General features: G+C 40.4%; 1 protein-coding gene across 1 annotated transcript in view; it reads right to left on the minus strand.

Annotated features, from left to right (window-relative positions):
* ITK (IL2 inducible T cell kinase) overlaps positions 1–23012 on the minus strand; it is a 58483-nt gene extending 35471 nt beyond the window's left edge. The window contains exons 1-3 of the mRNA XM_045503677.1: positions 22725–23012; positions 3112–3216; positions 1084–1165 (exon numbers count right to left, since the gene is read on the minus strand). Of these exons, the coding sequence (XP_045359633.1) occupies positions 1084–1165; positions 3112–3216; positions 22725–22862 (325 nt within the window). The 5' untranslated portion in view covers positions 22863–23012. The remainder of the gene's footprint in view (positions 1–1083; positions 1166–3111; positions 3217–22724) is intronic.
* Between the last annotated feature and the right edge of the window lie 3494 nt (positions 23013–26506).

Here is a 26506-nt window from a genome sequence, read left to right on the forward strand (position 1 = left end):
GAAGAAGATAAGAATTGTATTTTTATTCTCATTTTCAGATAGAGGCATCACGGCTCTCAAGATTCCAAATGGCTTGCTTATTCTTAGTCCTAATAGCTACTTAGAGACAGATTAATATCTGAACCCACTTCTCCTGCAAACCCAGGGCTTCAGGCTAAGTAACAGGACTACTGATTGAGTTCTTTCTTTGCGTTTCATTCTAAGTGTCTGCCGTGTCTTAACTCATTTATTTCTCACAATAACCCTGTGTCTGATTATTACAAGTCAGAATTTGTAGATGTAGAAATGAAGACACTGGAAGGTCAGGGAACTTGCCCAAGGTCACATACTAATAATTGGCAGAGCTGGGATTTTCACCTTAGCAGACTGGCTGCACATGTCACGTATACCCAAACGCTGTGCTGGTTCTAATTATGCTGTCAGCAAGGTGAGCCTTAAGAAATACCATTCCTGATGATCTGAAAGCTTTTAAAGTTAGCTAACATTTATGGGGTGCCAACAATGGGCCAGGCTAGTTCCGAGGGCTTTACTCACAGCAGTTCTGGAGGCAGGTACTATTATTATCATTCCCTCCTCCTTTCCTTTTTTATAGATGGGGAAACTGAAGCACAGAGCAGCTGAGGCAGTTGCCTACGCACACATGGCTAGTAAGTGGCAGAGCCAGGATTCAAACTCAGGTCATCTAACTCAAGGGCCCATCCTCTTATTATTCCCACTAGACCAGGAGTTGGCAAACTTTTTCTTAAAGGGCCAGATGGTCAATATTTTAGGTTTTGTTCAGCAGCAGGCAAAATCGATATATTATGGAGGTACTTCTATAATCCCTTAAAATATGACCATTTAAAAATACAAAAACCATCCTTAGCTTGGAGCTTTATAGAAACAGGTGGTAGACTGGATTTGTTCGACCCTGCATGGTACTGATTGTTGCCTCTTGGGCCCAGGGTGAAAAGTTGGGATCCAACACCAACACCAAAAGTGAGAAATATTTGACTGTCAGCTGTCCTTGATCTTACTACGGAGTCCAAGCCTGCTAGAGGATCAAGGGATCTCAGGGACTGATTTGCATAGGGGAGTTATTACCTTCTTTAAGGGCCAGAACCCAGCGCTGCCGGCTCTCACGGTCTGGAGCAAACACATACAGGAGGTAATTGTCATGCACAACCTGGAGGTACACAGAGTCCAAGATGAGCAGTGTGCCCAGAGAGCAGGATGATTGATAGCAGGCCCATCTAGCTTACTGGGTCAAGAGTGGGCCCTCAGGTGTTTGTCATCATAAAGGCAAACATCTGGGCAATTAGGGGACTGGTGTCCTTTTTATCCAAATATTTGAATTCACACAGGGTGAATCTCCACAGCTCAGACTACTTGTCTGAGATTCCATGTTGCCGGTAAGCAATTGCTAAATTAAAATAGCTGGAGAAAAAGCTCTCCATGTGACAGCATATTTATTTCTCATACTAATTTTTTTAAAAAAATGTTTATTTATTTATTTTTGAGAAAGAGAGAGAATACAAGAAGGGGACAGGGAGAGACAGAGAACGAGAAGGAGACATAGAGTCTGAAGCAGGCCCCAGGCTCCAAGCTGTCAGCTCAGAGCCCAACACAGGACTGGAAACCACAAACTGTGAGATCATGATCTGAGCCGATGTCAGACGCTTAACCGACTCAGCCACCCGGGAGCCCCTCTCATATTAATTTTTAAGTGATTAACAAAATCTTTCTGTCATATGAAAGGGTAAGATATTAGGTGAAAAAAATTACAATTGAGACTTTAAAAGCTTCTTATTTTGAAATAATATAAGACACCCAAGAAGTTCCAAAAATAGTACAGGATCCCTGTGTTCTTTTCACCCACCTCTCCCTAATGATTATAGAACCATAGCACAGTTTCCAAACCAGGAAGTTGACATTGGTCCAAAATGATTAACTAAACTGTAGATCTTCTTTGAAATTCACCAGCTTTTTCTCATGAACTCATTTTTATTTTATTATTTTTTTTTTCAACGTTTATTTATTTTTGGGACAGAGAGAGACAGCGCATGAACGGGGGAGGGGCAGAGAGAGAGGGAGACACAGAATCGGAAACAGGCTCCAGGCTCTGATCCATCAGCCCAGAGCCTGACGCGGGGCTCGAACTCCCGGACCGCGAGATCGTGACCTGGCTGAAGTCGGACGCTTAACCGACTGCGCCACCCAGGCGCCCCCATGAACTCATTTTTAATTGGAACTTTAATGATGGGAAAATACATGTTATTCACTTTAATTACTAAATATTTCAATTCACAGAGGTCAACTTTCTAGTAGGAAAAGAATCCTTTTCTATATCACATTAAAAATGCGATATTTATCCCTCAAATTGGCAAAGAGGAACCGTACCCTAGAATGTACAAAGAGATATCCACTCCTTCAGAGTCACAGATGCCAAGAGTGATGCCAAAATTTGGACAATGTCATGACCTAAAGACCAGAGATAACCTTTACCAACTCTGTCCAGTAGAACTTCTTGCAATGATGAAAACATTCTATAATCTGTGCTATCCAGCACATAGCTATTGAACATGTGAAATGTTCATCCGTTCAGTGGGCTTAGTGTGACTCAGGAACTGAATTTTCAATATTGGTTAATTTAATTTACATCTAAATATTAAACATACACCTGTAGCTAGTGGCTACTGTATTGGACAATACAACTCCAGACAGTTCTCAGATTGTAAAATCTGAGTCTTTTTGTCCCAGAACCTCCAAACAATTATACTCGAGTACTGCAATCTGTTGCCCCAAATCATAAGTAAATGGCACTTAAGAGTATTAGGCTTGGGGCCTTTGACAGTTTTTTTCTTTGCTCTAGGGGCAGAGAATTGGGACTTCTGCTGAGGCAGGGAAGACATGAGAGAAAGAGAAATGAAGAATTACACCTTTTCAAAATTTTGTGATTTGAGGAATGAGTGAATCAATAATTGAAGGAACACAGTAGCTTTCTTCTGGCTTAGTCTAAGACCTAACTATAGATCAGAGTCATCCCTGGTCTACCTTCTATTACAATGACTGAGACTTTCAACCATCACGCGAGGAATGGGAAACTAGCAATCTCAGGCATAGTGGACTTACCTGAAATGGATATTTATAGTGGCATGGGATACTAATGTCACTTTTCACAATCTCAACACATTTGATTCGGGAGAGTTCAATGGAGCCCTTCAATGTGCGCTTTTTCTGTGGGGGAAAAAAGCACATTCCATTTAAAGAAGAGAGAAGACCATATTTTTGTCCAGGTTGGTTGTAGAAATCCACTACTCTATAGATAAGATCCGTTAGCTTTGTAAACTAATCCCCCATGTATCCAGAAGTTACTTCTTGGCCCTTAGTGCCTAAGAGAGACACTCTGAGCCAACTCCTGGGAGAAACTGCCCTGTTAATTGTCTCTAATGGGGTCACTGATTTTAACTCATTGAGCAAAGGCACCTTATATCTCAGTGACCTTGTGACAAACAGCGGCATTTGTAGAACCTGTAGCTGGGGTGGGTAGTGCAGTATAGGAAACCAACTATACATGTACCTGTTTTCTCTGTTTTGTGCCTTATTAGCACAGTAGTTGAATTCAGGCATGTCCTGCATGGTGATGTATACTTTCAGTGGCACCTTTCTTTTCTACGTATGGATTCTCCAGGTCCCTTTTATTTATTCACAATCCCACAATGACACTTCTGTAGGACATTTCTGACTCTGCTCTATAACTACCTCTTCTTCACAGCCCCATCATCAGGTCCCATGTCTCATTTCCTTGGAAGTGTGCTAGATTTCTTTCCTTGGTAATTAATTTACATTATGGTCATGCGACAGTCATGACTTATAATGATGCTATAAACATGTTACTCAATTCTAAGGGTCCTTGTACTTGGAAAGTGGATTCCAGGGGATGTTACCCAATGGGACAGATTCTATTGTGAACTATCAGGCTCCAAGGAAGGCTAGTTAGGGAAAAGTTTTTGTGGAGCAGAAGCTTTTCTCAAGTGCCTGGAATTAGGCTTCCATTGAGAATAGAATTTAATTCAGATATGGAACTGTTGCAAAATACTTTGTTATACCTTATCTTTTAGAAAAAGGTAAAAAATGGTCGTGAATTGGGCAAAAGTTGGAAAGGGCTAGGTTCAAAGTTAAGTTCTGTTTTCTTCTTTATTTTCTGTCTGGATGATCTATCCATTGATGTAAGTCAGATGCTAAGGTCCCCAACTATTATTGTATTACTGTCAATTTCTCTCTTTATGTCTATTAACAACTGCTTTATGTATTTAGGTGCTCCAGTGTTGAATACATAGATATTTACAATTGTTATATTCACTCATTGTTGGTTCCTTTATCATTGTGTAATGTCCTGCTTTGTCTCTTGTTACCATTTTTGTTTTAAAGTCTTATTTTGACTAATGTAAGTATTGCTACCCCGGAATTTTGTGTACGTGCATGTCCATTTGCATAGAATATCTTTTTTCATTCCTTCACCTTCAGTCTTTATGTGTCTTTGGTTTTGAAGTGAGTGTTGTAGGCAGCATACAGATGAGTTTTATTTTTTTATCCATTCTGTCCCCCTATGTCTTGATTGGAGCATTTAGACAATTTATATTTAAGTTATTATTGATAGGTATGTACTTATTGCCATTTTGTTACTTGTTTTCTAGTTGTTTTTATAGTCCTTCTCTGCAAAGTTGGCTCAGCCTCTAACTAGCAATGTGACCTTGGACAACACATCTCACCTTCCTGTACTTCAATTTTTACATCCACTAAGTGAGGATAGTAATGCCTACCTTGTAAAGATTATTTGGGGAATAAAATGAGTGTATGTAAACAAATTGTTTGGCTTATAATAGATGCCCTCGATAAAGGGTACTCTCCCAACTAAAGAGGTTAAGGAAATCCTAACTATGGTAAGAGAGTCATGACATCGTAAAATTCTCCAGAAGAGAGCTCAGTCTGTACTTCCTAATTTTTGATACCCAGCCTGTTTGCTGGCCTTTGCTTTAGCAGCTAAGGCACAGAAGTGAGATTAAAAAAAAAGTCAAGAGGTGAAAAGTATCCTCTGTCAAATACAAGGAGGCTTTGTGGTGCTTCTTTTTAAATTTTCTTTCTAAAAAATACTTAATTCTTCAAGTATAAAACTTATCTGTGTAAAATAGTATGGAAGTATGTTAAGAAAGTATTTATAGTCTCATATTATTCCACTCTTCTCCACAACCTTGAGGTACCCAAGTTTAACCATTTGGAATGCATTTGTCTTTCCCACACACGTTTATAGGATATATACAAACAAAAACAAGCATCTGATTCACATAGTGGTCTACAGCTTGCTTTTGTAACCCAAGGATGTATTAAAAGGTCAGTTTTCCCTTAAAAACCTCTGAAAACATGTGTCCTTTGGGCTCAAAATATCTTCTCATTTAGAGTCTTCCACAGCTACAAATACATGCCTTGGTCCTGCCCATAATCATAGTTGTTGGCGATGGTTAATCTGTTTTTCAAAAACAGAAGAGCACAAGGGAGTTACCTTTTCAACAACCTTCTGTTGCTATGGGTAAACAGGGAGGCTGAGTTTTGAGGTTATCTTGTTTTTTGACCTTTATTGCATTGTTTCCTTAGTAGTATATATAATGAAATGCAACAAAAAGCTCATGGCAGTAATATGACAACTCTGTTTGCAGACGTGTTTGTCCTTGGAACCCACTAAATCCTGTGCTCCCTGAGAGAGAAACCAGGACATCTATCACCGAATCTTTAAGGCATAGCGACAACTACAACAGATGCTCGGTCAGAAAGATATGAACAAAGGGCACCACTTTGAAACACAATTTAAACAATCTCAGTCAGGTATAAGGCTAATGCATTTATCTACTCAGGAAATATTTACTGGGGAGCCAGCTACAAACTAGGTGCTGTTCTGAGAGCAGGAAATAGATGAACTTGGTAGACTATGTAAAGGAGCTCCCAGTCTTGTTGAGAAAGCAGGCAATGAAACAAATGCTATAAAGAGAATGAAATAGGTTGAGGTGACCAACTTGTGGACAGGGGAGGCCTGTCTGGAGAGAGGACATTTGAGAAAAGATCAAACAGTTGAAAAAGGATCCAGACATGAAGTCTGGTGGGGAGGGTGGTGGTAAGTACCCTATGTAAAGTTCACAACAAGAGCAAAAGTCCCAGGGTAGCAAAGTTTTGGATATGTAATGGTTGTTACTAGCCTGGGATCATCATAACCAGGGTATAAAGTGGAGGTAAGTATTAACCAGAGTTGTGAGTAGGGATAAAAGTTCTGTGTGCGAGTTCTAAAGTAGTGTTGCCTAATAATAGCAGAATGTGAACCATACGTGTAACTTAAAGTTTTCTAGTAGCACGTCAAAAGAAAGCAAAAAAAGAAACAATGAAATTAATTTTAAGAACATATTTTGTTTGCCTCATTATATCTAAAATATTCGTTCAATGTGTAATCAACATAAAAAAAATTAATGAGCTACATTACTTTTTTGCTAAGTCCTTGAAATCGTGTATTATACAACACATCTCAATTTGGACTCGCCACATTTCAAGTGCTCAGTGGCCACACATGGCTCTGGCCCCATTATCGGACAGTGCAGCTTCAAGATACCCAAGAAAGTGTTCTCCTCTAACCTTACATTATATCCTTTGATCTCTTAATATTCATTGACTTTAAACAAGGATTTTAAGAGGCATTGTGTTTTAACAGCCTGTCAGGTAAGCTGACCGTCAGGTTTGTTCTTTAGTAGGAATGGATTTCACATTTCACCATCAAAACTCACTCTTCATCCTAAATGGCTGCCCTGAGGTCAGTTGTCCTCAAATCTCTCAAGATCGGATATGTGAAAAACAAGAGACCGGCTGTGCATCCCCCCCCAGCTGGGTCCTGGGGAGTAGCTGGTCCGTGAGCTAAACACAGTCTCATCTCTGAGAAATGGTGATTGCCTGTAATCATCCCAAACAACTGTGCTATTTCTGAAAAAATTCCAGGGTAACCCTTCCAAGGAAACCACATAAGAGCCATCAGGGAAAGAAAGACACCAAGTAAAACCTGCCCTCATTCTTGTCATTCCATCTATATCACTTGGGGTGAAAGTCGCAGGACCTCACTTGGCTTGGTCTTTTTTCTCGGCCATGTTCAAAGCTACAGTGTCCTCATATTCCAAAGCTTCTCCCTGGACACCTGACGTGTGTCAAACACAATCCAACAAGATGCTGGTGCCCACATATTTACACAAAGGCAAGCTTGTGCCAGCAGCTTTTATATCCCCTTTCTTTTTATGTTAATATATTGTATAAAATAGAATTTTAGATTGTGAGTTTCAAAGAGAGAGGCAGGGAACAAAACCAAAAGAAAGGACAATTAACATTTTTGAGCACTTCTTATACCTCGGGCACTCAACGGGCCAGAGCCAATTTAATCCCACGATCCTGCAAAGTATCACTGCCCCACCTTGCATGTGAGGAAATTGAGGTTCAGAGAGGCCAAGTCTCTTACTAAGCAGGAGGGCAGGATACAAGCCCAAGCCTAGGACCCCAGAGCCTGAGTGCTTAACTAATATGTTTCATGGCTCTTGCTCTTCCCCCAACTTCCCACAGGAGATTTTCATTCTCCGAACTCCCCACAGGGAACAATCAATTGCACGATCGATGCGCCAAGCTGTGACCCAGCAGACATTTGTCTGTGCCCTATTTGGTTGTGCAATGCTTATGCTGGATTTGAGAGGGAGAGCACATTCTCTGCTTCCTCAGAATAATTCCCTCCACTTCACTCCTATGAGAGTGGCTCCTTGGCTGTTTGGCTAGTCCAGCAGGTACGACAGTGAGACTTGATGTGTCTGATACCTAAGAAAGGTATCTGAAAAACAGCAGAACTTCAGCTTTCTGCTTTGGAGAGGCAGAATGGGCGACAACTGGAACTTTCAGGTCCGGTAGACCTGCATCTGCCTGACCAGCTGTGCAATCTGAGGCAAGTATCTCAACTTCTCAATTGCCTTGTTGTTTTTAAAGTGAGAATAATAATCGTCCCTGAATCATTGGGCTAACTTAGAGGACTTATAAAAAAGCCACATAAACCTACTAGCAAAATAAACTTCATTCACATAACAAGCCAATCACTCAAGTTAAGTTACCCGCTTTCCTTTCCTTTGCTTCCCCCCAAAACAAGACCTTGTTCTCTTGTGTCCACATTTTGGGAGTGATTTTCTTTTGGGCAAATATGTAACCAGGAGCCACCATCTGGGAAGGGCAACATTAATTTTTAACTGGCGATACTGGTGATTTTGACATTTTGGAGTCATTTAATTTGCAAATTATCTGTAAAATCAAATTATTTGCAAAATGAAAAGGGGCCTGTTTCCTGGTCTCCCGACCGTGTTGCATTTCCTCTTCCAGGGCTTTTGCTTTCTGCTTTTCTTCAAACTCGCCTGTCAAAACCTTCCTCAAATGGTCATTCTCCAAAGGTTTAACTCACTGATAGATTAAAGGTTGGCTTGTTTCAGAGGAGTTTGGATTAGGACAGATATTAGAAACTGAGGCCAGGAAGGAGCTTTGATAATTGAATTTTGGGCATTAGGGGAGAGAATATTTTTCAAAGGGGGGAGTGAGACATCTAAGACTTTCCAGGATCACACTGTAAAAGCAGCCACATACTGCCTTTATCAGAGTTTCTTTATGATTAGAAAGTCTTACTGGTGATGATTTGAATAAGGCATTTCAAATATTTTGCTCAATACCTCTTCCAGAGTGTAGTATATTGTACAAATGTGAAATGGCGCAATGACAACATTGAAATTAAAATTGATGTCATGTGAGATGAAACTTAAGTCACTGATTTGAGGGTTATTCCCCTGTGCCTCCCCCACAGCAGAATGCCAGTTCTAAACTTGACTGGAGGGGTCTTCCTGAGTTTTAGTTTCATCCTCTCTGCAACACATGCTCAAGGTAGCCCCTGAATTTGCTCCCAGTTTCCCAGCTCAGCTTTCTTTTATGACAAAGGGTACATTTGTCTCTGCAGGGGAGAAGAGCAGAGATTCAGAACTCACAAACGCCACGGTTTGAAATCTCTGCGGTGACAAATAACATAGGGCAAACTTGGGTTAGTTCTTTGGGCTTAGTTCTTTTAGTTCTTAAGGTGTAATGAGATTGTTGACAGCTGCCTCTCAGGGTTGCTGTGACCTGAGCTGTGGAAAGGCACCCAGCACGTTGCCTAATACCCAATAAAGATGTGATCATTAGTATCTCAATGGAAAACACCAGTTTCTTCTAAAACACCAGTGAAATTTGTGATTCGCTGTTGCTGGCTCCTCTCCCCTCCCCACCTCCATCCCAACCTGTCTTCATCTGGACCTACCTCCATGAATCTTTGCAATTCTGGGAGAATCTGAAATTAAGGGAGCATATTTTGAGGCTCCTGGGCTGACTTAAAGTTAGGAAACTCTGATCCATCCCACACCAGCCTTCTTTCCTTTCCTCTTTTCTGTAACACCTTTTAGTCATAGCTAAACCAGAGTCAACTGGCTTTCCTCACCTCAGCTTTTCACAGTGTGGTTTTTAATGAGGCTGGTTGTGCTGTGGGGAAAACTCTCTAGCCACCCTTAAAGTCGTCCATCTTGTTCGTAGTATCACCCTGACTCTCCAAGAGAAAAAAAAAAGTGAGGCTTTTACCCTAAAAGGGAAGAAAAAGCAAGAAGAGAGACGAAAGAAAGAAAGAAAAAGAAAGAAAGAAAGAAAGAAAGAAAGAAAGAAAGAAAGAAAGAAAGAAAGAAAATGGACTATACTGTTGTACAGTTTCCAGAGGGAAATTTGGGACCCTTCTTAAAAGTATGAGTGGACTGGGGCGCCTGGGTGGCGCAGTCGGTTAAGCGTCCGACTTCAGCCAGGTCACGATCTCGCGGTCCGTGAGCTCGAGCCCCGCGTCAGGCTCTGGGCTGATGGCTCAGAGCCTGGAGCCTGTTTCCGATTCTGTGTCTCCCTCTCTCTCTGCCCCTCCCCCGTTCATGCTCTGTCTCTCTCTGTCCCAAAAATAAAATAAACGTTGAAAAAAAAAATTAAAAAAAAAAAAAAAAAAAAAGTATGAGTGGACTTTCTCAGAAGAAACTGTTAAGAGCAAATACTTGTGGGAACAGTTCTGGTGTTTGGAAGTAGGAAGAGAGTTTTCTTTCAACCTCATATCTTTCTATACTCTTTCACTTTTGTACCACGAACTTGTATTTATTATATTTAAAAACAATTAAAATATAAACAAACGCGTTTTCCTTATAGGATTTATCCTACAGGAACATTTGTTCAAAATATATCAAGATGTAGGGAGAAGGATTTCATAACGGCCTTATTTATTTCAATAAAAAAACCCTAGAGAACCTTAAATATTCATCCATAGACAAATGGTTAAATTAGTTATGGTTCATCCATCCTGTAGCCGTTAACAAAGAGGTCTACATGGAGGAACAAAAATGTATACATTAACTGAAAAAAGCAGGTGTAGAGCAAAAGACGGAGCCTCACCGCATTTTTGGAAAGAGAAATAATAAAATACATAATAGTAAATGCAAAACTCAAATAATACAAGGAGGAACCCTGCTAAAACTGGCTCTCCCTCGTGGGTGGCACTATAGCCGACTTTGACAGGGTAAGTGTGATGTTTCGGTAATTTTTGAAGTTGTTGCAGGGAGCATGTAAATTTACTAAGCAGAAAAGTGAAAATAATATTTTAAAGCAGTCAGAAATTTAAAAACACCACCCTGTACTACAGCTTTGCAGATTTCTGTGGGAGAGGGCTGAGGGGTACACGTTGCATGCTGGGTGTGCAAAATGATGCATCTTTTTGCCCTTGTAGCCTCCTGACCCCATTAGCAGTCAGTGGCAGCCAGGCAGCCCCTGTTACCTGCTCTTCTTTCTTCTTTATCCACGGAGGTTCAAGTTCACGACGGGTCCTCTCATCTTCTTGGGTGGTAACCATTTTGTTCATAGATTCCATAGGCTTTTATGTGGGTATATTTATTTTAGAAGTAAAGCAATACTTCAGGAATAATTTCTAGGCCTCGTTTATGTTAGATAAAGATATAGTGGTCCTAGCCTTTCAAAAGCATTTTGTTTAAATTTGTTTCCAAAAGTGAGCAGAGAAAAGGACTTATATAGAAACCAAGAGCAAGAAGCGGGTGCTGAAGTAAATCCTCAAGGTTGCCTGCACATTTTGTCTCTGTTCTGTGAATGCTTTTTCAAAACCCCCCTTCTTTCCAGAATAGGCCATTTGAGATTTTTAATGAATTTGAAACTGTATATTTTTTTATATGCCTTTCAAACATTGGAGAGTCAGTAGCCAAAGCATATAAATTAGCAACCTCACTACATTTCAGAGAATAACCCTAGCACAGAGGTGATGATCAACGAATATTTGTTAATTGGTTGATTGAAGGAACAGGAGGTTAGACTAAGTGTGCAGCAGAAAGTGTTGTGTGTGAACCCTATGACAAAACTCTTGATAGGATCGATTTGAATAAGATTTCCAGAATGATTGGCAGGTGGATACAAATCTCTTGACAATGAAAAGATAGGTCAAAACCAGTCTGCACAAAGGGCTGAGCTAATAAAGAGCTCCTACAAATTATTAAGGAAAATATTAACAACATTATAATAAATGGGAAAAGGAATATAAGTTGTTCTTAAATATAGTAAAAAAAGGCTCAAACTTACTATGAAAACAGAAATGCAAATAATTGATACCGAGATACCATTTTTTAAACCTGTCAGACTTGCAAAGATCAAAACGTATGGTAATGGTGTTGGTGAGGTTTTGATAAAGCAAGCATCTCACATGTGACCTTGGGGAATGTTCATTGGCACAACCTCTACAGAGAATAATTTGGTCATGTTCAATACGATAACAGATGCAAATATCCTTTGACATAGCAATTCTACTTCTGGAAATGTTATCTATAGACCAAGGTTTCCCAATCTTGGCACTATTAACAACAGAGGCTGGATAATCGTTTGTTGTGAGTTTGTCCTGTGCCTTGTAGAAGGCCTAGCAGCATGCTGGACTCTACCCAAAAATGTCAGTAGCACTCCCCTCCCTAGTTATGAAAATGAAAAAATTTCCAGGCATTGCCAAAGATGGGCAAAATCACCTGTTACAGACATACAGAAAGTGACATAAAGATGAGGTTATTCATTCCTCATCATTTGCAATGACAAAAAAAAAAAAAATTGGAAACAGACTGAATGTCCATCATTAAGGTAACTTTTTATCCATTCAGTGAAATACTATGCATCCACAAAAAAGAATGAAGAAGCTCTTTGCATATAGGTGTGGTTTGATCTTCAAGACGTATTGCTAACCAACCAAAAGAAAGGCTAAGAAGTATGTCACATAGAGTATGCTACTATTGCATAAAAAGGACAAGAAGAATACTGATTTGTGTTTACATATGTATGCATAAAGTATCATTGGAAGAACTGATAGGAAATTGATTATATTGGTTGCTTTCGGGCACTGAAGCGCTGTGGCTTAGGATAAAGGTGGGAGTTGGCCATTTCATAACATTTTGTAACTGTTTTTTAAAAAATGTATGTGAATGTATTATCTAATCATGAATTTTTTTAAAAGTTAGTCTATATTTTGCAGAAGATGACCTGAAAAAGTGGCTACTAATAAAGAGACCTGAAGTCCAATGGGCACAAAGGCAAGGGGGCAAGAGTTCATTCCACCAGCAGTTCTGTTTTGTGCATTAATATTAATTTGCAACACAGATGAAAGCAAAGTGAACAGCAGTAACCTAATGTCATTGAGATTTATAAAGAATTAGAATAACTTTCTCTGGAGTTCAGAGAAATTTGGAGGTCAGACAGCTTGTGGTTGCAGGTTCACTTGCCCCTGAGTCACAGGTTTCTAGGTAGAGCAGGGGGTCTGAGAGGATCTCTTTTGCCTGTCTCTTCTATGTTCACCTTTCCAAGTGCTCTGGTCTTTGTGGATGCACCTGTGCCTCTAAAAGACAAGGGGGATTATTACATTTCACTCTCTGAGTAGACTAAGTGTCTACTATTGTAAAGCAAAGAATCATGAATGGTGATTCATGTTGCTATTCCGTGGATTCTGTGTTTCCAATCTTCCATTTGCAACACACCCGCGCACTCTCCACCATTGTGTAGTTCCACCAACTGGTACCATGAACTTAATGTTATTATTTAAATGGGTTGATTTTTCACCTCAACAAATTTACTCTAAAGGGAAGTTTTAAATCACCACCATATGTTTAAAAATACTTTTTTTCTGAAGTAAATTATAATAAACATACATATATAAGTATTAAATTAAAAAATGTCAGAACCAGATCTGTCCATGTACCATCTAGAGTGCACCTAGTGGTACCCCACTTTGGGAAACACTTAATTGGGTCACTATACATGAAATTGGCCATAACATGGACTGCGAAAGTGGCTACATTTGGTATTAGTGCCCTCGATCTCACTTTCTGGGCCCTTGGTCCTGGCTTATAGCCCTGTTTGGTGGTCTTTTTCCTGTATTATCACTCTGGGTATAGCATTCCCAGGATGTTATTCTCAGAAAGTGCCCAATGAGGGGTACTTATGAATGGCTAGTCCAGTAAACTAAACAGAGCTGAGGTTCATACAGCATCTTTCCTTGGCAAAGGTCACCCCAGGAGCAGAGCCTCAGGTTTATAAGGTCAAGAACTCATTTTTGTCAGCTCACAGAGTCCGGTGGACAGGAACACACCCTGCAAAATCACAAGTGACTGGCGAATTCGCAACCTTGCAGTGAGAAACAGACTGGCCAAGATGCTTGTATCACTTTTGCAGAGAATTCTTGGAGATACTACTAGGGCAACCAAAATGATATCAGAAAAGCATATGTTAGTGGGATCAAAGTATAGGGAATTACCAAAGCCCAAGGCAAGATGCTGTTTTTAACACTTACTACCACTACTGTGACCCTGGGAAAATTTCTGGACTTCTCCATGTCTCAATTGCTTCCTCTCTAAAACAGAATATTACTTTTAGCTTCTGCAGAGAACTGTGAGGGTTACGTGAGAAAATTCATAGGAATGCGTTCAGTCTTCTTGCAGTGATGCTAGTTATTGTTGTCAATGATATTGTTGTGCTGTCATTCAGGTAAACTTGGGGGGCCCTGCTCCAGACCTCTATTATACAGTGTTGTTCATTGAAACTCACCAATGAACCCTTGGCCCAACTCTCTCTTCTCAGCCACCTTGGCTGCTAAGACTCCTCAAACCCAAACAAGCTTAGATCTGAAAATACATTTAATCTAACTTTTAATGTTTGTCACAGATGTGTGGCCTAGGAAAAGATACTTAGCTACTCTAAGCCTCTCCTTTCTCATCAACAAAATGGGGATCTTTTGCAAAGTAGGAAGCTTTTTGGCACTTGTTAAATCCTGCTACATGTGTGGTGGGTTCATGTACATATATATGACTGACTTTATATCAAATCATTTGATCCATGTATAGTATAAAATATTATGTATCTTCCCCCTTTCTCACCGTAATATTCAAAGTCTATAAAAATAGTGCACTTGAAAAATCACGACAACAATGGGATTCTTTGGTTTTCCTAAGTTCCTTCTTAGAAACACAGTCTTCCCTAATGGTTCTGGTAACTTCTGGTGGCTGCGTGCATTGCTTCAGTCTCTGTAAGATGATGTAGCAGCAAATGATAGAGGTCATAAAATAACCTTATTTTATGACAAATGCAGTATTCTATCCTAAGGACCTGATTTTTAAAAGGAGACAGGTTTATGTTAGGTATATTAGCATTTTTCAGTGTTCTGACTAAAACACGTTCATACCCAGAAACAACCTGAATGTCAAAGAATAGATGACAAAGAATTGATGACAAGTTCATCAATTTTTTCAAGTATGTAGAACAGATAAGTATCTCTCTGAAGTGAACTAATTCAATCATGAAAGAAATCATATGTATGAAAAAATGATTACTTTGGGACCATGTAGATAAGTAGAATGTATCTATAAAAGAACAAATGAAAAAAGTAGAATATAAAATTGTCATGCATTATGATTAGAACTACATGAAATTTGTGTCTACGTAAGAGCACAGGTCATTCTCACAGAGACTGTAAATTGATGCCTTTAGACAAAAGAGTTACAGAGAACACTTCTGCATAACTATTTCATTAATTTTTTAAAATAGTGTGAGTATATGAACATTTGCTGCTCTGTCTCTTGTGATTAGTCAAAGTGGGTTCAACCTGATTCTCATCGGTTTTTGGTCTTTGCTGCTAATGGCTGCCTGAGCTCCAGGTTGGCCCTGAGCACCTTTCCCCCAAGACATGCAGGAGGAGGAGTCCAGACAAAGTATCCCCAGAAGAGGGAGGTTATAGGATGTCAGCAAGAACCCCTCTCTTGAACTCAGTACGTTCACTTCTCTGTTCCGTACACAGGCCAAGCCTTTTCCTACTTCACAATCTTCACACTGGCCGTGCCCTCTGCCTGAAATGCTTTTCCTCATTTCTTCAGGTCACTAGATCTTTCTCATCCTTCAGGCCCTAGGCTGGCTATAAATTCCTTCTCTGGCTACCCTTCTTCCCAACTCAGCGCCAGCTCCTGCTTAGTCTTTCCACAGAACCTACCACCGTCTGTATCTGCCCCATATATTTATGTACTTGTGGTTGTCTGCCTTCTCTACTAGCTAAGCTTGTGAGGGCAGACACCTTTCCTCTGTTATTTATCACCATATTCCTGGCATGTAGCCTGAAGCATGGCACATAGTAGATGTCAAGACATGCTTGCTGAACAAATGAAAGAAACTTTACGTACCAAAAAAGAAACATTTCCTTGATACAGTGTTAGGTTTAAAATAATGGGATGCTGCTGAGAGTGGCTTCTCTAATGTTGTTTCTTTGATTATCAAACACAACTATATCTAGCACCACAGTATTAGTCGAAAGGTGTGCTCTGTGATTTGGTTCTCCATACTGCCACTGCCTTGAGACTACTATGTATGTGTATATTTTCTACTTACTGTTACTATTTTTTTTAATTAGAATTTCTGTTATGGCAAAATAATAATGTTGATGATGATAATAATAATAAAACTTTAGCACAAGTATATGTAGTTGGGGGGGAAAGTCCTATATTTCAATTTTTATAACAAGTAGGTGTAATTTCTATGACTTTGTAAATATTAAAATAGGAAAATGTAGCAAAGAGCTTGCTTATGAATACCTTAACATTAATGGGAGTTATATGACAAACGAGACTTTAGATCAGGTTCTTATTTAATTAAAATTCTGACAAATTTACTGAAATTTCAAGGAACTGAGCAGACATCGAATCTAAAAAGGGAATTTTAGATACATGGAAAGCCATTTCAGAGCTTCTGTTTCTGTCCCTGGATCACTTTAAGTGAAGCCCCATAGTATCATGAAGTCAAACCCAGACGGACCTCTGGATGAAAATTGGGTCCTGGAAGATTTATTTTCTTCAGTAGGCCTAATAACTTATGAAGTGGAATAACTTATTACTAGTTGGGTAAGAAAATGGAGAGATAAGGATTTACCTATTTGACCTATGAAAACTTGAGAAGAGCTTTAAAACAGTTTTCTGTGGGGCCCATTTCTGAGTTTGTTATGAAGGTGTCTTGTTTTACATGGACCTCATAGTTCAAGAAACCGAGCTCTTGTGTTTTACAGTTAAACCTTTCTCCCAGACTGAGTCAAAAACCGAGCCCTTACATTTATAGTGTTGTTCCGTGGCCTATTTTTACTGAAATGCTGGTTGATGGATGCACCAGCCCCTGAGCAGTAGGAATCAAATTTAATTTTAATGTGGGAGTATTTGCCTCCAAAATAGAAACTCTCCATCCACTAGCTTTCTCCATAAAACATCAACATCACATCATAAAGGCAAAAATCAGTTCACAAAGAAAATCCATTAAGGTAGACATTGAAACCGCATGTTTTTGGCCTTGAGTGGCCTGAATTGCAAAATACTTTGCCTTGGATCCTTACTTCTCTTTGCCTAGCTAGACAAGGCCCACATTTTTAGCTCCCAGATGCACTTTGGAATTCAATTTGAGTTTTGTGATCTTTGTTCATTTATTGGGTATTTATCGACCACGTACTATGCACCCTGCACTGTTCTAGGTATTGGTGATGCAGTGATGAGCAAGGTCCTCCTGCTCTCATCCCAGGGGCTGCACAGACAGAAAACAAACAGGGAAGCACATCAGTAAACCCAATAGGTACATGCAGATACTGATATATTGAAGTATCTGTGTGCTAAAGAAATGAAAAGAAAGGAGAAGAAAAGGAAAGAAACGGGATCCTGGGAAAATATTTAAAGAGATGGAAACAATAAAGAATCAGTCCTGCAAACACCTGAGGTGTTCCTGGCAGTGGGAACAGCTAATGCAAAGACCCTGCATTTGCAGGCTCTGAGAGCAAGCACCCCCTAAGTGTATCGCTCAGTTGCCTCCCCCTAGTCCTGGCCTGTCCAAAGTCCCTAGAGTGAGCATGAGCTTGGAGTGCTCAAGGTTCAGGAAGAAGGCAGATGTGGTAGAAGCCTGGTGAGTAACGGGAATGTGGTGTGAAATGAAATAGGAAATGCAGATAAGGACCCCCGGATGAAGAGTCTTGTAGGCCATAGCTGAGAATTTCCTTAAATACTCTAAACAGCCATGGAAGGCTTAAAAGTAGAGAGTAAGATCTGATTTATCATTTATTGTAAGATCATTTTAAAAGTTCATTCTAGGTGTTGCATGGATAATAAACTGTATGGAGCCTTGAGTGTCAGTGAAAACCCAGCCAGAAGGCAACAGGATCACGTAGGAATGAGGTGGAAAGAGACTGTGGCTGATGCAAGTCTCAAGCAAAAAAGCTCAGGTAGCTTTAAGAGTATTATTGACAAAGAATTTAACTGTAGAAGAGAAGCAGGGAAAGAAGGAAGAAAAAAGAGAACAGAGTAGCGGGGTGGGGGTGGAGGGCTGGCCCACCTGCTGGTTCCTGCATGTGCCTCTCTGACCCACCTCTTAAAATTCCCACCTCCCGAATCCTCCTCTTCCTCTTTTAAGGCTGGGACATGAATTTCTAACTCCGGGGAGTCTCATTTGCTGACTCTTACACCCAGAACTCTTTCTTTTGAAGTCCTATATAACTTGCTTTGTTCTCTACTCTTGGAATTGAGCCTTGTTCTATCAGGAGTTCATTTGTGAAACTCTAACCTCTCCAAAGGTATGTCTATCCCTCATGTCCTTGCTCTTTCCCTCCTTGTCTTCCTTCCACAAATAATGCATGAGTGAGTAGTATGTGCCAGGCGCTGTTATAAACACTGATGATGCCATCTTTACCAAATTGGGTGCTGGCTCTCATAAAGCTTATAATCTAATGGAGGGTGGGCTGGGGGAGTGACATTAGCACAGCAATCACTTTAATAAGTGGGTAATTACGAGTCTGGGATGTGCTCCAAAGAGAGGGTAGGCATTGCTAAGGCAGAGCATAACAGGAGTAGATGGCCTAGTCTGGAGAAATCAAGGAAGGCTTCCCGGGGCAAGCGACATCCAAAATGAGGGACTTAAAGTCACAGCAAATCTTATGTAGCTGGATCCCAGAGAGATGGGAGAAAAAGGGACACGAACTGAGAGGGAAGACGGCATGTGACAGACTCTGGTGTCCGCTCTAGATCTAAGGGGAAAACCTCTGCAGGGACATGTCAGGATCGTCAGGAAGCGAGCACAGTCACCATGTGTCACGCTGGCTGCTGTGTGGGGAATAGGTTGGGGGGTGACTGGGGCAGAGTGGGTGCAGGGAGACCATTAGGAGGTGGTAGCAGTCCCAGGTGAGAGCTGCTGGTGGCTTTCCCGAGGAAAGTGACCATAGAAAATGGGGAGAAGTAGACAGCAGTATTAGTTCCTATTATTATTAGAATAATGGTAACCTCCCTCTCATTAAAAGGAAGCAAGATCAAGAAGGAATGTTTAATCATTTTTACAAAAAAAAATTTTTTTTAATGTTTCTTTATTATTGAGAGACAGAGAGACGCAGAGCATGAGCAGGGGAGGGGCCGAGAGATGGAGAGACGCAGAATCTGAAGCAGGCCCCTGGTTCCGAGCTGTCAGCGCAGAGCCTGACGCGGGGCTCGAACTCACAAACCCAAGATCATGATCTGAGCCGAAGTCAGATGCTTCACTGACTGAGCCACCCAAGTGCCCCAGGAATGTTTAATCGTTACAAAAACTGTAGAGTCACACAGCCTTAGGCAACTTACACAAAGCTACATAGCTTTTAAGTGAGGAGCTGGTCTTTGACCCAGATGTGTCTGACACCAGACGCTGTGTTTTTGATTGCTGTGCAAGGAAAAGCGAGGAAAGGGGGACCATCTCCTGACCTGTCATCTTTAATTCAAGAAGGATGCATGCTCCAAGAGATGTTTCTGCTGCTAGATTCGACTGCAGGCTAACGGGGAGAGCCCATGTGAAGTGGAGACCCATAACCAGACCCTGAGTAGAATGGTGGTCTTGACTGTCCCACATACAGGTAATGGCTCCCACACTATGGTGAAAAGAACACGCTTGATCCCTAAGGTGCAGAGACATTAAAACCGGGAAACCTTTCCAGTTCTCCTGAGGGTCCTTCAGAAGATCATTAGTACCGAGCTTGTGACATGCCTTCCTTATGAAATACTCAACATCGCCTGGAGGCATTGGGGCCCTCACTTTACAAATAGCAAACAGAGGCTTAAAAAGGTTTAAAGACCTTGCCTGAGACCCCACATCCAGAAAGTGATAAAGCCAGAAGTTGAATCCAGCTCTACCTAGCTATACTGGCCTCACCAATCAGTGATGCTTGTGTCCGTCTGTGCTGTCCCTTCCATGCCATGCTCACTTGAACTACCCAAGGCCCTCCCTCCATTTCTCTTTTTCCCCTGGAAATAATCTAATTTCAGTCATGTGCAAACTAAGCATGTGGCTTGGTTGGTGACTCCCTCTCCGGAGACTATTTGTATTCAAAGCTGTCATTGGTATGTTGGAGTTGGCTTGCTGTGGGCCATGAGGGCTGATTGCTAAATCTGGAGGAATTTTGTGAGCCAGTAGACATCACACCAGTAGTTTGAAATTGGCCGTGATGGGAGTATTTACACCAGAGAAATCAGCAAACACTATGGATTAGAGCTGCCTGAGGCTCTCCACTGCCACTACCACTGTAGGCTAGTTCAACATTTATCAGCACACCGGGGCCCTAATCTCATTGTCCTCTGTTAATGAATGCCAGGCATCAGGGACCACTTTGCAACGAATTTGGCAGGCACAGGGTGGTGTCTGAAAGCATGCCTGCCAGCGACCCACCACCTGCCAACGTTATGCTTCTTTCTGGGCCACTGCTCCGCCAGGCTGAGGCGCTTCCCGGCTCCCCTGAAAACACTCACACGTTTCAACACTAGACACCAGAGAGAAATCGGTGTCAAAATAACAGGCTCAATCAGGATGGATATTTAGACATGGATACTTAAAATTAGAAAATGGCTATTTTAAAGTTAGAAAAAAAAACATACTTAATTTGCAAAATTATGGAAGGTTTTTCTGAGTAGGTAGAAGGATTACTTTCTGTATGATGTCATAAGTCCACGGTATTTTAAGACAGGGCAAGAAACATAATTTTCCAAATGAGAAAAGAGAAAAAGAAGCTGTGACCTCGAGAGGGGCAATGGTTGCCTCAGCATCACACGTTTCGTAATGCATGAATGTATGTCTCTCTCCACAGGCTTGTATTTAGTCACAGAAGAGAAGGAATCCAGGAACCTGATGTTAGCTTGACTTTGAACGTTTTCCTTCATTTGAAAATGAATATGTTATGCCACCCTGCTAGCTCCTTCCGAGACGTGATGATGATACAAAAAAAGGCTAATTTTTACTAGGCGTTTACTAGGTGACAGAACTTATGCTAAGTACTTTACGTATTAAGTTGAACTATTTGAAATCGCCACTGTCTGGCCTGTCTTGATCCACTGAGTGGTAATTTCAAATAGTTCAGTCTAAATACATTCTCTCTGTTAGTCTTTACCACATTCTCATGACATGGGTACTGTTAACATACCCGCTTTACAGATGGTAAGACTGAGGCTTTAATTTTTTTAATATTTATTTATTTATTTTTGAAAAACAGTGAGAGAGAGAAAGAGAAAGAGAGAGAGAGAGAGAGAGAGAGAATCCTAAGCAGGCTCCACTCACCAACTGTGAGATCAACGACCTGAGTCAAAATCAAGAGTCAAACTCTTAACTGACTGACCCAACCAGGTGCCTGGAGGCTTTAAAATTTTTTTTAAAAAGGTTTCTTCCCACAAGTATAATGCTCTTGTTATTTATAGGTGATACATAGTGCATGCTTGTGTGCAAGTTGTTTACGTAAGTATTTCTCTATGCCTTCTGATTGATTATTGATTGATATCAGTAAGATATCAATGCTGAAGAAGAGCATGTCTGAATCTCTAAGAAGTGATAGTATTTCGCCTGCAACACCCATAGGCTCCATACCCAGGCCTCCTTCAGGGCTCCATTTCATGGAACACTTCAAAGCCTGGCTCTCAAAAAGTCCCAAACTCATGCTTATCCTACTAAGTCAGATCCTAACAAGGCATGGGGATGACTTTGTCCCTAACCATAAAGCACCTAATGTTATTTCCCCTTCAGTAAAATATAGGTGAAAACCCTGCCTTACCTCCCTAATGATAGAAAAACTAATACAATGATTTAGTACAATGTCACATACCTGCTTTGAAAATGTACTGCGAAGGGCTCAACAGGGGCTCAAATTTTTCAAGAAAGGAGGTAGTACTTCCAGACATTTCATTTTGTAAAGGAAGAATCTGACACAAAAGGTAGAGATGCTTACCCAGGCTCCATCACCTAGAGAGAAGTAGAGTCTGGTCTCCTTTCTCCTCATGCAGTGTTTTTTGTACCCAACTATATTGTTACGATTATTCATGTTGATGTTATTATCACTGCTGTTGTAGAAAGAATATAAGACTATCTCTAGATATACAAAAAGACTGACCTAGATAAGCAACTGTAATCATCTGGGTAAGAACCACTGGTTTGTATTGCATAACACCATGGTAACCCTGGTAAATTTTCCAAGGGGTATAGAGGTTTACTTTTGGGCCTTGCAAGTTTTAGATAATTAGGTGCCTAGGGAATATTATTTCAAGATATTAAGTGAATAATGACCATTGGGACATATAGAAGTAAATTCATAAAAATGTTGACACTGAACTATCACTTAAAGTATCAGTTTCCTCCATTATAAATTAAGATAACTGGGCTAGATCATCCCTTAGGTCCCATTGAATGCTAATATGTTATTCATCTAAGCTCCATAAAATCTAGTGTATTTCTGATGAAGTTCAAATTCTATCCAATCATAGCTTTTGCCACATAAATTATTATAATTTTAAAATTAAACTTGCAAGAAAAAAACCATTAATAAATATTAAACTTACTCTTTTGCAGATTTTAGAACTCAAATCACCTAATATAACAACCCCACCTGTGGACTTTTCTCCACATTCTCTTCTGATTACTCTTATTGTACTTTTTAGGCGGTCGTAACCAGCATGTCTGTGTCCCCTTATTTTATTCTAGGTATATCTTCATGATTCAGCCTAGTCTAAATAAAAAATACTGTTTAGAAAAAGAAGATACAAGTGTTCACATACCCCATGACGGTTCTCAAAGTACGCCAGGCTGGTTTTGGTTAAAACAAAGAAGCGGACTTTAAAGTTGGAGGGAGAAGTTCTTCTCTTTTGTTGCGATTTCTTGATGAGCTGTTCTTCTAGGAGGATAAAGTTGTTCATGATCCAGTTCTTGAGAAGTGATGCACCTTGGGCATCACCCTGTAGCACAGCCAAAGGACACAGCTTCAGGGCAAGGAATGCACTGGGGAGGCAGTTGACTTTCAGAGAGCTGTTAAAAGGCCTCTTGCCTCGATGTTATCTTTCTATCAGTGTTCAGTCAACAATGTGGAGCTTCTCCTCTGATGTCACAGGCCATAACCACATCCTTTCGAAATTCACAAAACTAAGAGGCATATGTAAAAACTACACATACCCTTTGCTGTATGGTTTGGAAGTGATATTTGAAGATTCTGAGAGTCAAAATGTTAGGAAGCATTAGAGTTTAATCTTTATAGTTCCTGGTTTAGACGATCTAACAAGCCATGTTGCACATGGGGTAGACACATGGGTTCTGGAGCCAATGGGCATAGTTTGTGTTTAGTTTCCTGTTGCTGCTGTAACAAATCATCATAAATTTAGTGGCTCACAAATTTATTATCTTACATTTCTGTAGTTCAAAAGTCTAAAAGGAGGGGCGCCTGGGTGGCGCAGTCGGTTAAGCGTCCGACTTCAGCCAGGTCACGATCTCGCTGTCCGGGAGTTCGAGCCCCGCGTCGGGCTCTGGGCTGATGGCTCAGAGCCTGGAGCCTGTTTCCAATTCTGTGTCTCCCTCTCTCTCTGCCCCTCCCCCGTTCATGCTCTGTCTCTCTCTGTCCCAAAAATAAATAAACGTTGAAAAAAAAATTAAAAAAAAAAAAAGTCTAAAAGGAGCTTTATCAAGCTAAGATAAGGACTTCAGCAGGCTTGTGATCCTTTCTGGAGGATCCTTAAGGGCAGAATCTGTTACCTTGTCCTTTCAGCTTCTAGAACCACCCGCATTCCTCCATCTACAGGGCTAACAACAGCGGGTCAAATTCTCTCATCTTCTACAACGTAAGTTCTTCTTCTGTCTCCCTCTTCCAAATTTAAGAACTTTGAGATTACCCTGGGCCTGCCTAGATAACCTAAAATAATCACCTTATTTTATAAGGTTAATTAGCAACTTTAATTACATCTTCTACCTTAATTTCCCTTTGTCATGTAACCTACACATTCATAGGTTCCAGGGATTAGGCTTTGCTATCTTTAGGGGATCCATTATTCTACCTACCACAGTTTGAATTCTGGCTCCAGTACCTAACTAGCTGTGAGACTCTAGGCATATTACTCAAGAGATCTGAGCCTCAGTTTTCAGCTGTGAAAAACTGGGGTAGCGGTGCCCCTACACAAGGCACTGCAGGGCTGCTCTCTGGCTTCCCTCCAGGCTCGTCTCCCAGCTTGCTCACATGTTCTCACTCCAGCCTTCACAAATTCTCCTTATACCACTTTGTACATCTCGTTTTGCCTGACAACAACTCCTCTCCCCTGCTTTGCCTGCTTTAACTCTAAATTACACTGTAAGTCTTATTCTGCGTGTCACTTCCTCAGGAAAGCCTTCCTGGTTTTCCAAAGTCAAATGTACCAATTATACGCAGATGATACCTTATACCTTTCTCTTTATACCCATTATGACAGTTGTCGTTTTGCATTTTGGAGGGTGACATTTTGGATTGATGATTGTCTTCCCCAGTAGTCTAGAAGGTCCATGATGGTAAGGACTATGTGTGGTTTTTGGTCGGTGTTATATACTCAGCAACCATCACAGTGCCTTGTGTGTAGAAAGAATGTTTTAAAAGAGGCACCTGGGTGGCTTAGTCGGTTAAGCCTCCGACTTTGGCTCAGGTCACGGTCTCACGGTTTGTGGGTTCAAGCCCTGCATCGGACTCCGTGCTGACAGCTCAGAACCTGGACCCTGCTTCTGATTCTGTGTCTCCTCCTCTCTCTGCTCCTCCCCTGCTTGCACGCTCTCTCTCTCTCTCTCTCTCAAAAATAAACATTAAAAATTAAAAAAAAAAAGAATTTTTTTTAAATGTGTTGAATGAATAATCACCAAACTGCGTTAGACAGTTAAAAGAGACAAGGACCATAAAACACTTAAGACAAATATATTGAAGTATGAATGGCATAATAAACAAAGCATGTTTTGGCTTTGAGACAAAGAAACTTGTGTTGGAATGCTGCTTCTGTCATTTACTAAGCTGTATCTCTTTGAGTAAGCCACTTACCCTCTCTGATCCTCAGTCTCCTTGTAGGGTCCTTTTGAGAACTGAATCCCATAAACTCTGAGTGGTGGATGCTAGTCATGTATCTTGCCTTAGAAACAGTACATGGTTAAAGTAAAATAAAGTAAAAGTCTTACTTCTGGCATGAAGTAAATAACCAAGAAATCTCAGAGGAAGCAGAGATGGCATATACTGGGCGGGGATGAATAATGAAACAAAATAATCATTATTGCTGTATAGGAGTGTAATCATCTAAAATTTTCTGTTTTGTACATAAATCAGCAGACCACAGCTTAATTTTGTTTCATATACTGGATGCCCTGTCATAGTCAAGACACTCAAGAAGGTGGGAAAAGTGGATACTTTAAATGATTCCCACTCCTACATTCTGAGGTTTTAAGATATGCGTGGAGATACACTGCCCAAACGATGTAGTTTTTTCTTTCTGGGCTTGAGGCAAGGAGCCAAATATCTCTTCTCCCCTTTTTTTCTGGGTAACTGACCTCCTGAAGGTTATCCGGAGCGTATGGCTAGCCAGAATAAAGACTACATTTTTCAGTCACATGACTATTTTTTAGCCAATGGAACATAGCAGATGTGATGAGCATCTCTTACTTCCAGGAGATGTCCTTAATAGCAGTCATCATACTCTTCTCCTTCTCTTTTTTCCCTTCCTACTGGCTAGAATGTGGATATGATGGTTGGAGCTGGAGCAGCTATTTTATATCATGAGGTGAAAATTGCATGTTGAGGACAATGGAATGCAAGATAGAAAAAGACGTAGGTCCTAATGACCTTGGACTCTCCATGCCAGCCTGGCATCACCTTTTTCTTTTTTAACATAAAGAGAAATAAAATTACATTTTCTAAGCCTCTGTTATTTTGAAGTTCTATCATAAATACCAAACCTAGTCTTAACATACATGATATAGTACTATACTTAATAACAGACTGTAAACTCCTTTGAAAAGGGTACCTGGTTGGTTCAGGTTGAAAGATTTACAGGCTTCACAAAGTATTCTCATCTGGGAAATCAAAATATCATCAGTAACTGTTGTACTGGGTGCCTTTATTTGCCAAGTCTTCATGAAGTACAATCACAAGTAATTTTATTCTCTTTTGGATAATACCTTCAAGCCCACTCACTGGGGTTTGTCTTTGTCCTCACTTAAATGTAACCTTAAAAGGCTCAATATTTTCTCATAGCTTTCAGGAAAACATAAAAATAAATAATCCCTTTGTTTTGGTTTTAAAAAGTCCAATCCACAGGAGCCACTTGTCAAAGATGGAACAATTGGGTGTCAAAAAGAACAGTAATTGTGATGAATTGAAGAATAGCCAAAATGTTAAAATTACGAGTTCATGAGATGCTTAAAAAAAAAACCCAAAAACCAACCCACTGATCACCTTTGGAGGAGTCCAGAGAACCGATTTATTATTCTGAAAACTAGGAAACAAAGGGAAAGAATAAAATGTGTCTACTGTCTTTCTTGAAGAGCTACAGCTCAGTTTAGGGATCAAATA

This window comes from Leopardus geoffroyi, chromosome A1, assembly GCF_018350155.1.
Source record: "Leopardus geoffroyi isolate Oge1 chromosome A1, O.geoffroyi_Oge1_pat1.0, whole genome shotgun sequence".
Taxonomy (NCBI): domain Eukaryota; kingdom Metazoa; phylum Chordata; class Mammalia; order Carnivora; family Felidae; genus Leopardus; species Leopardus geoffroyi.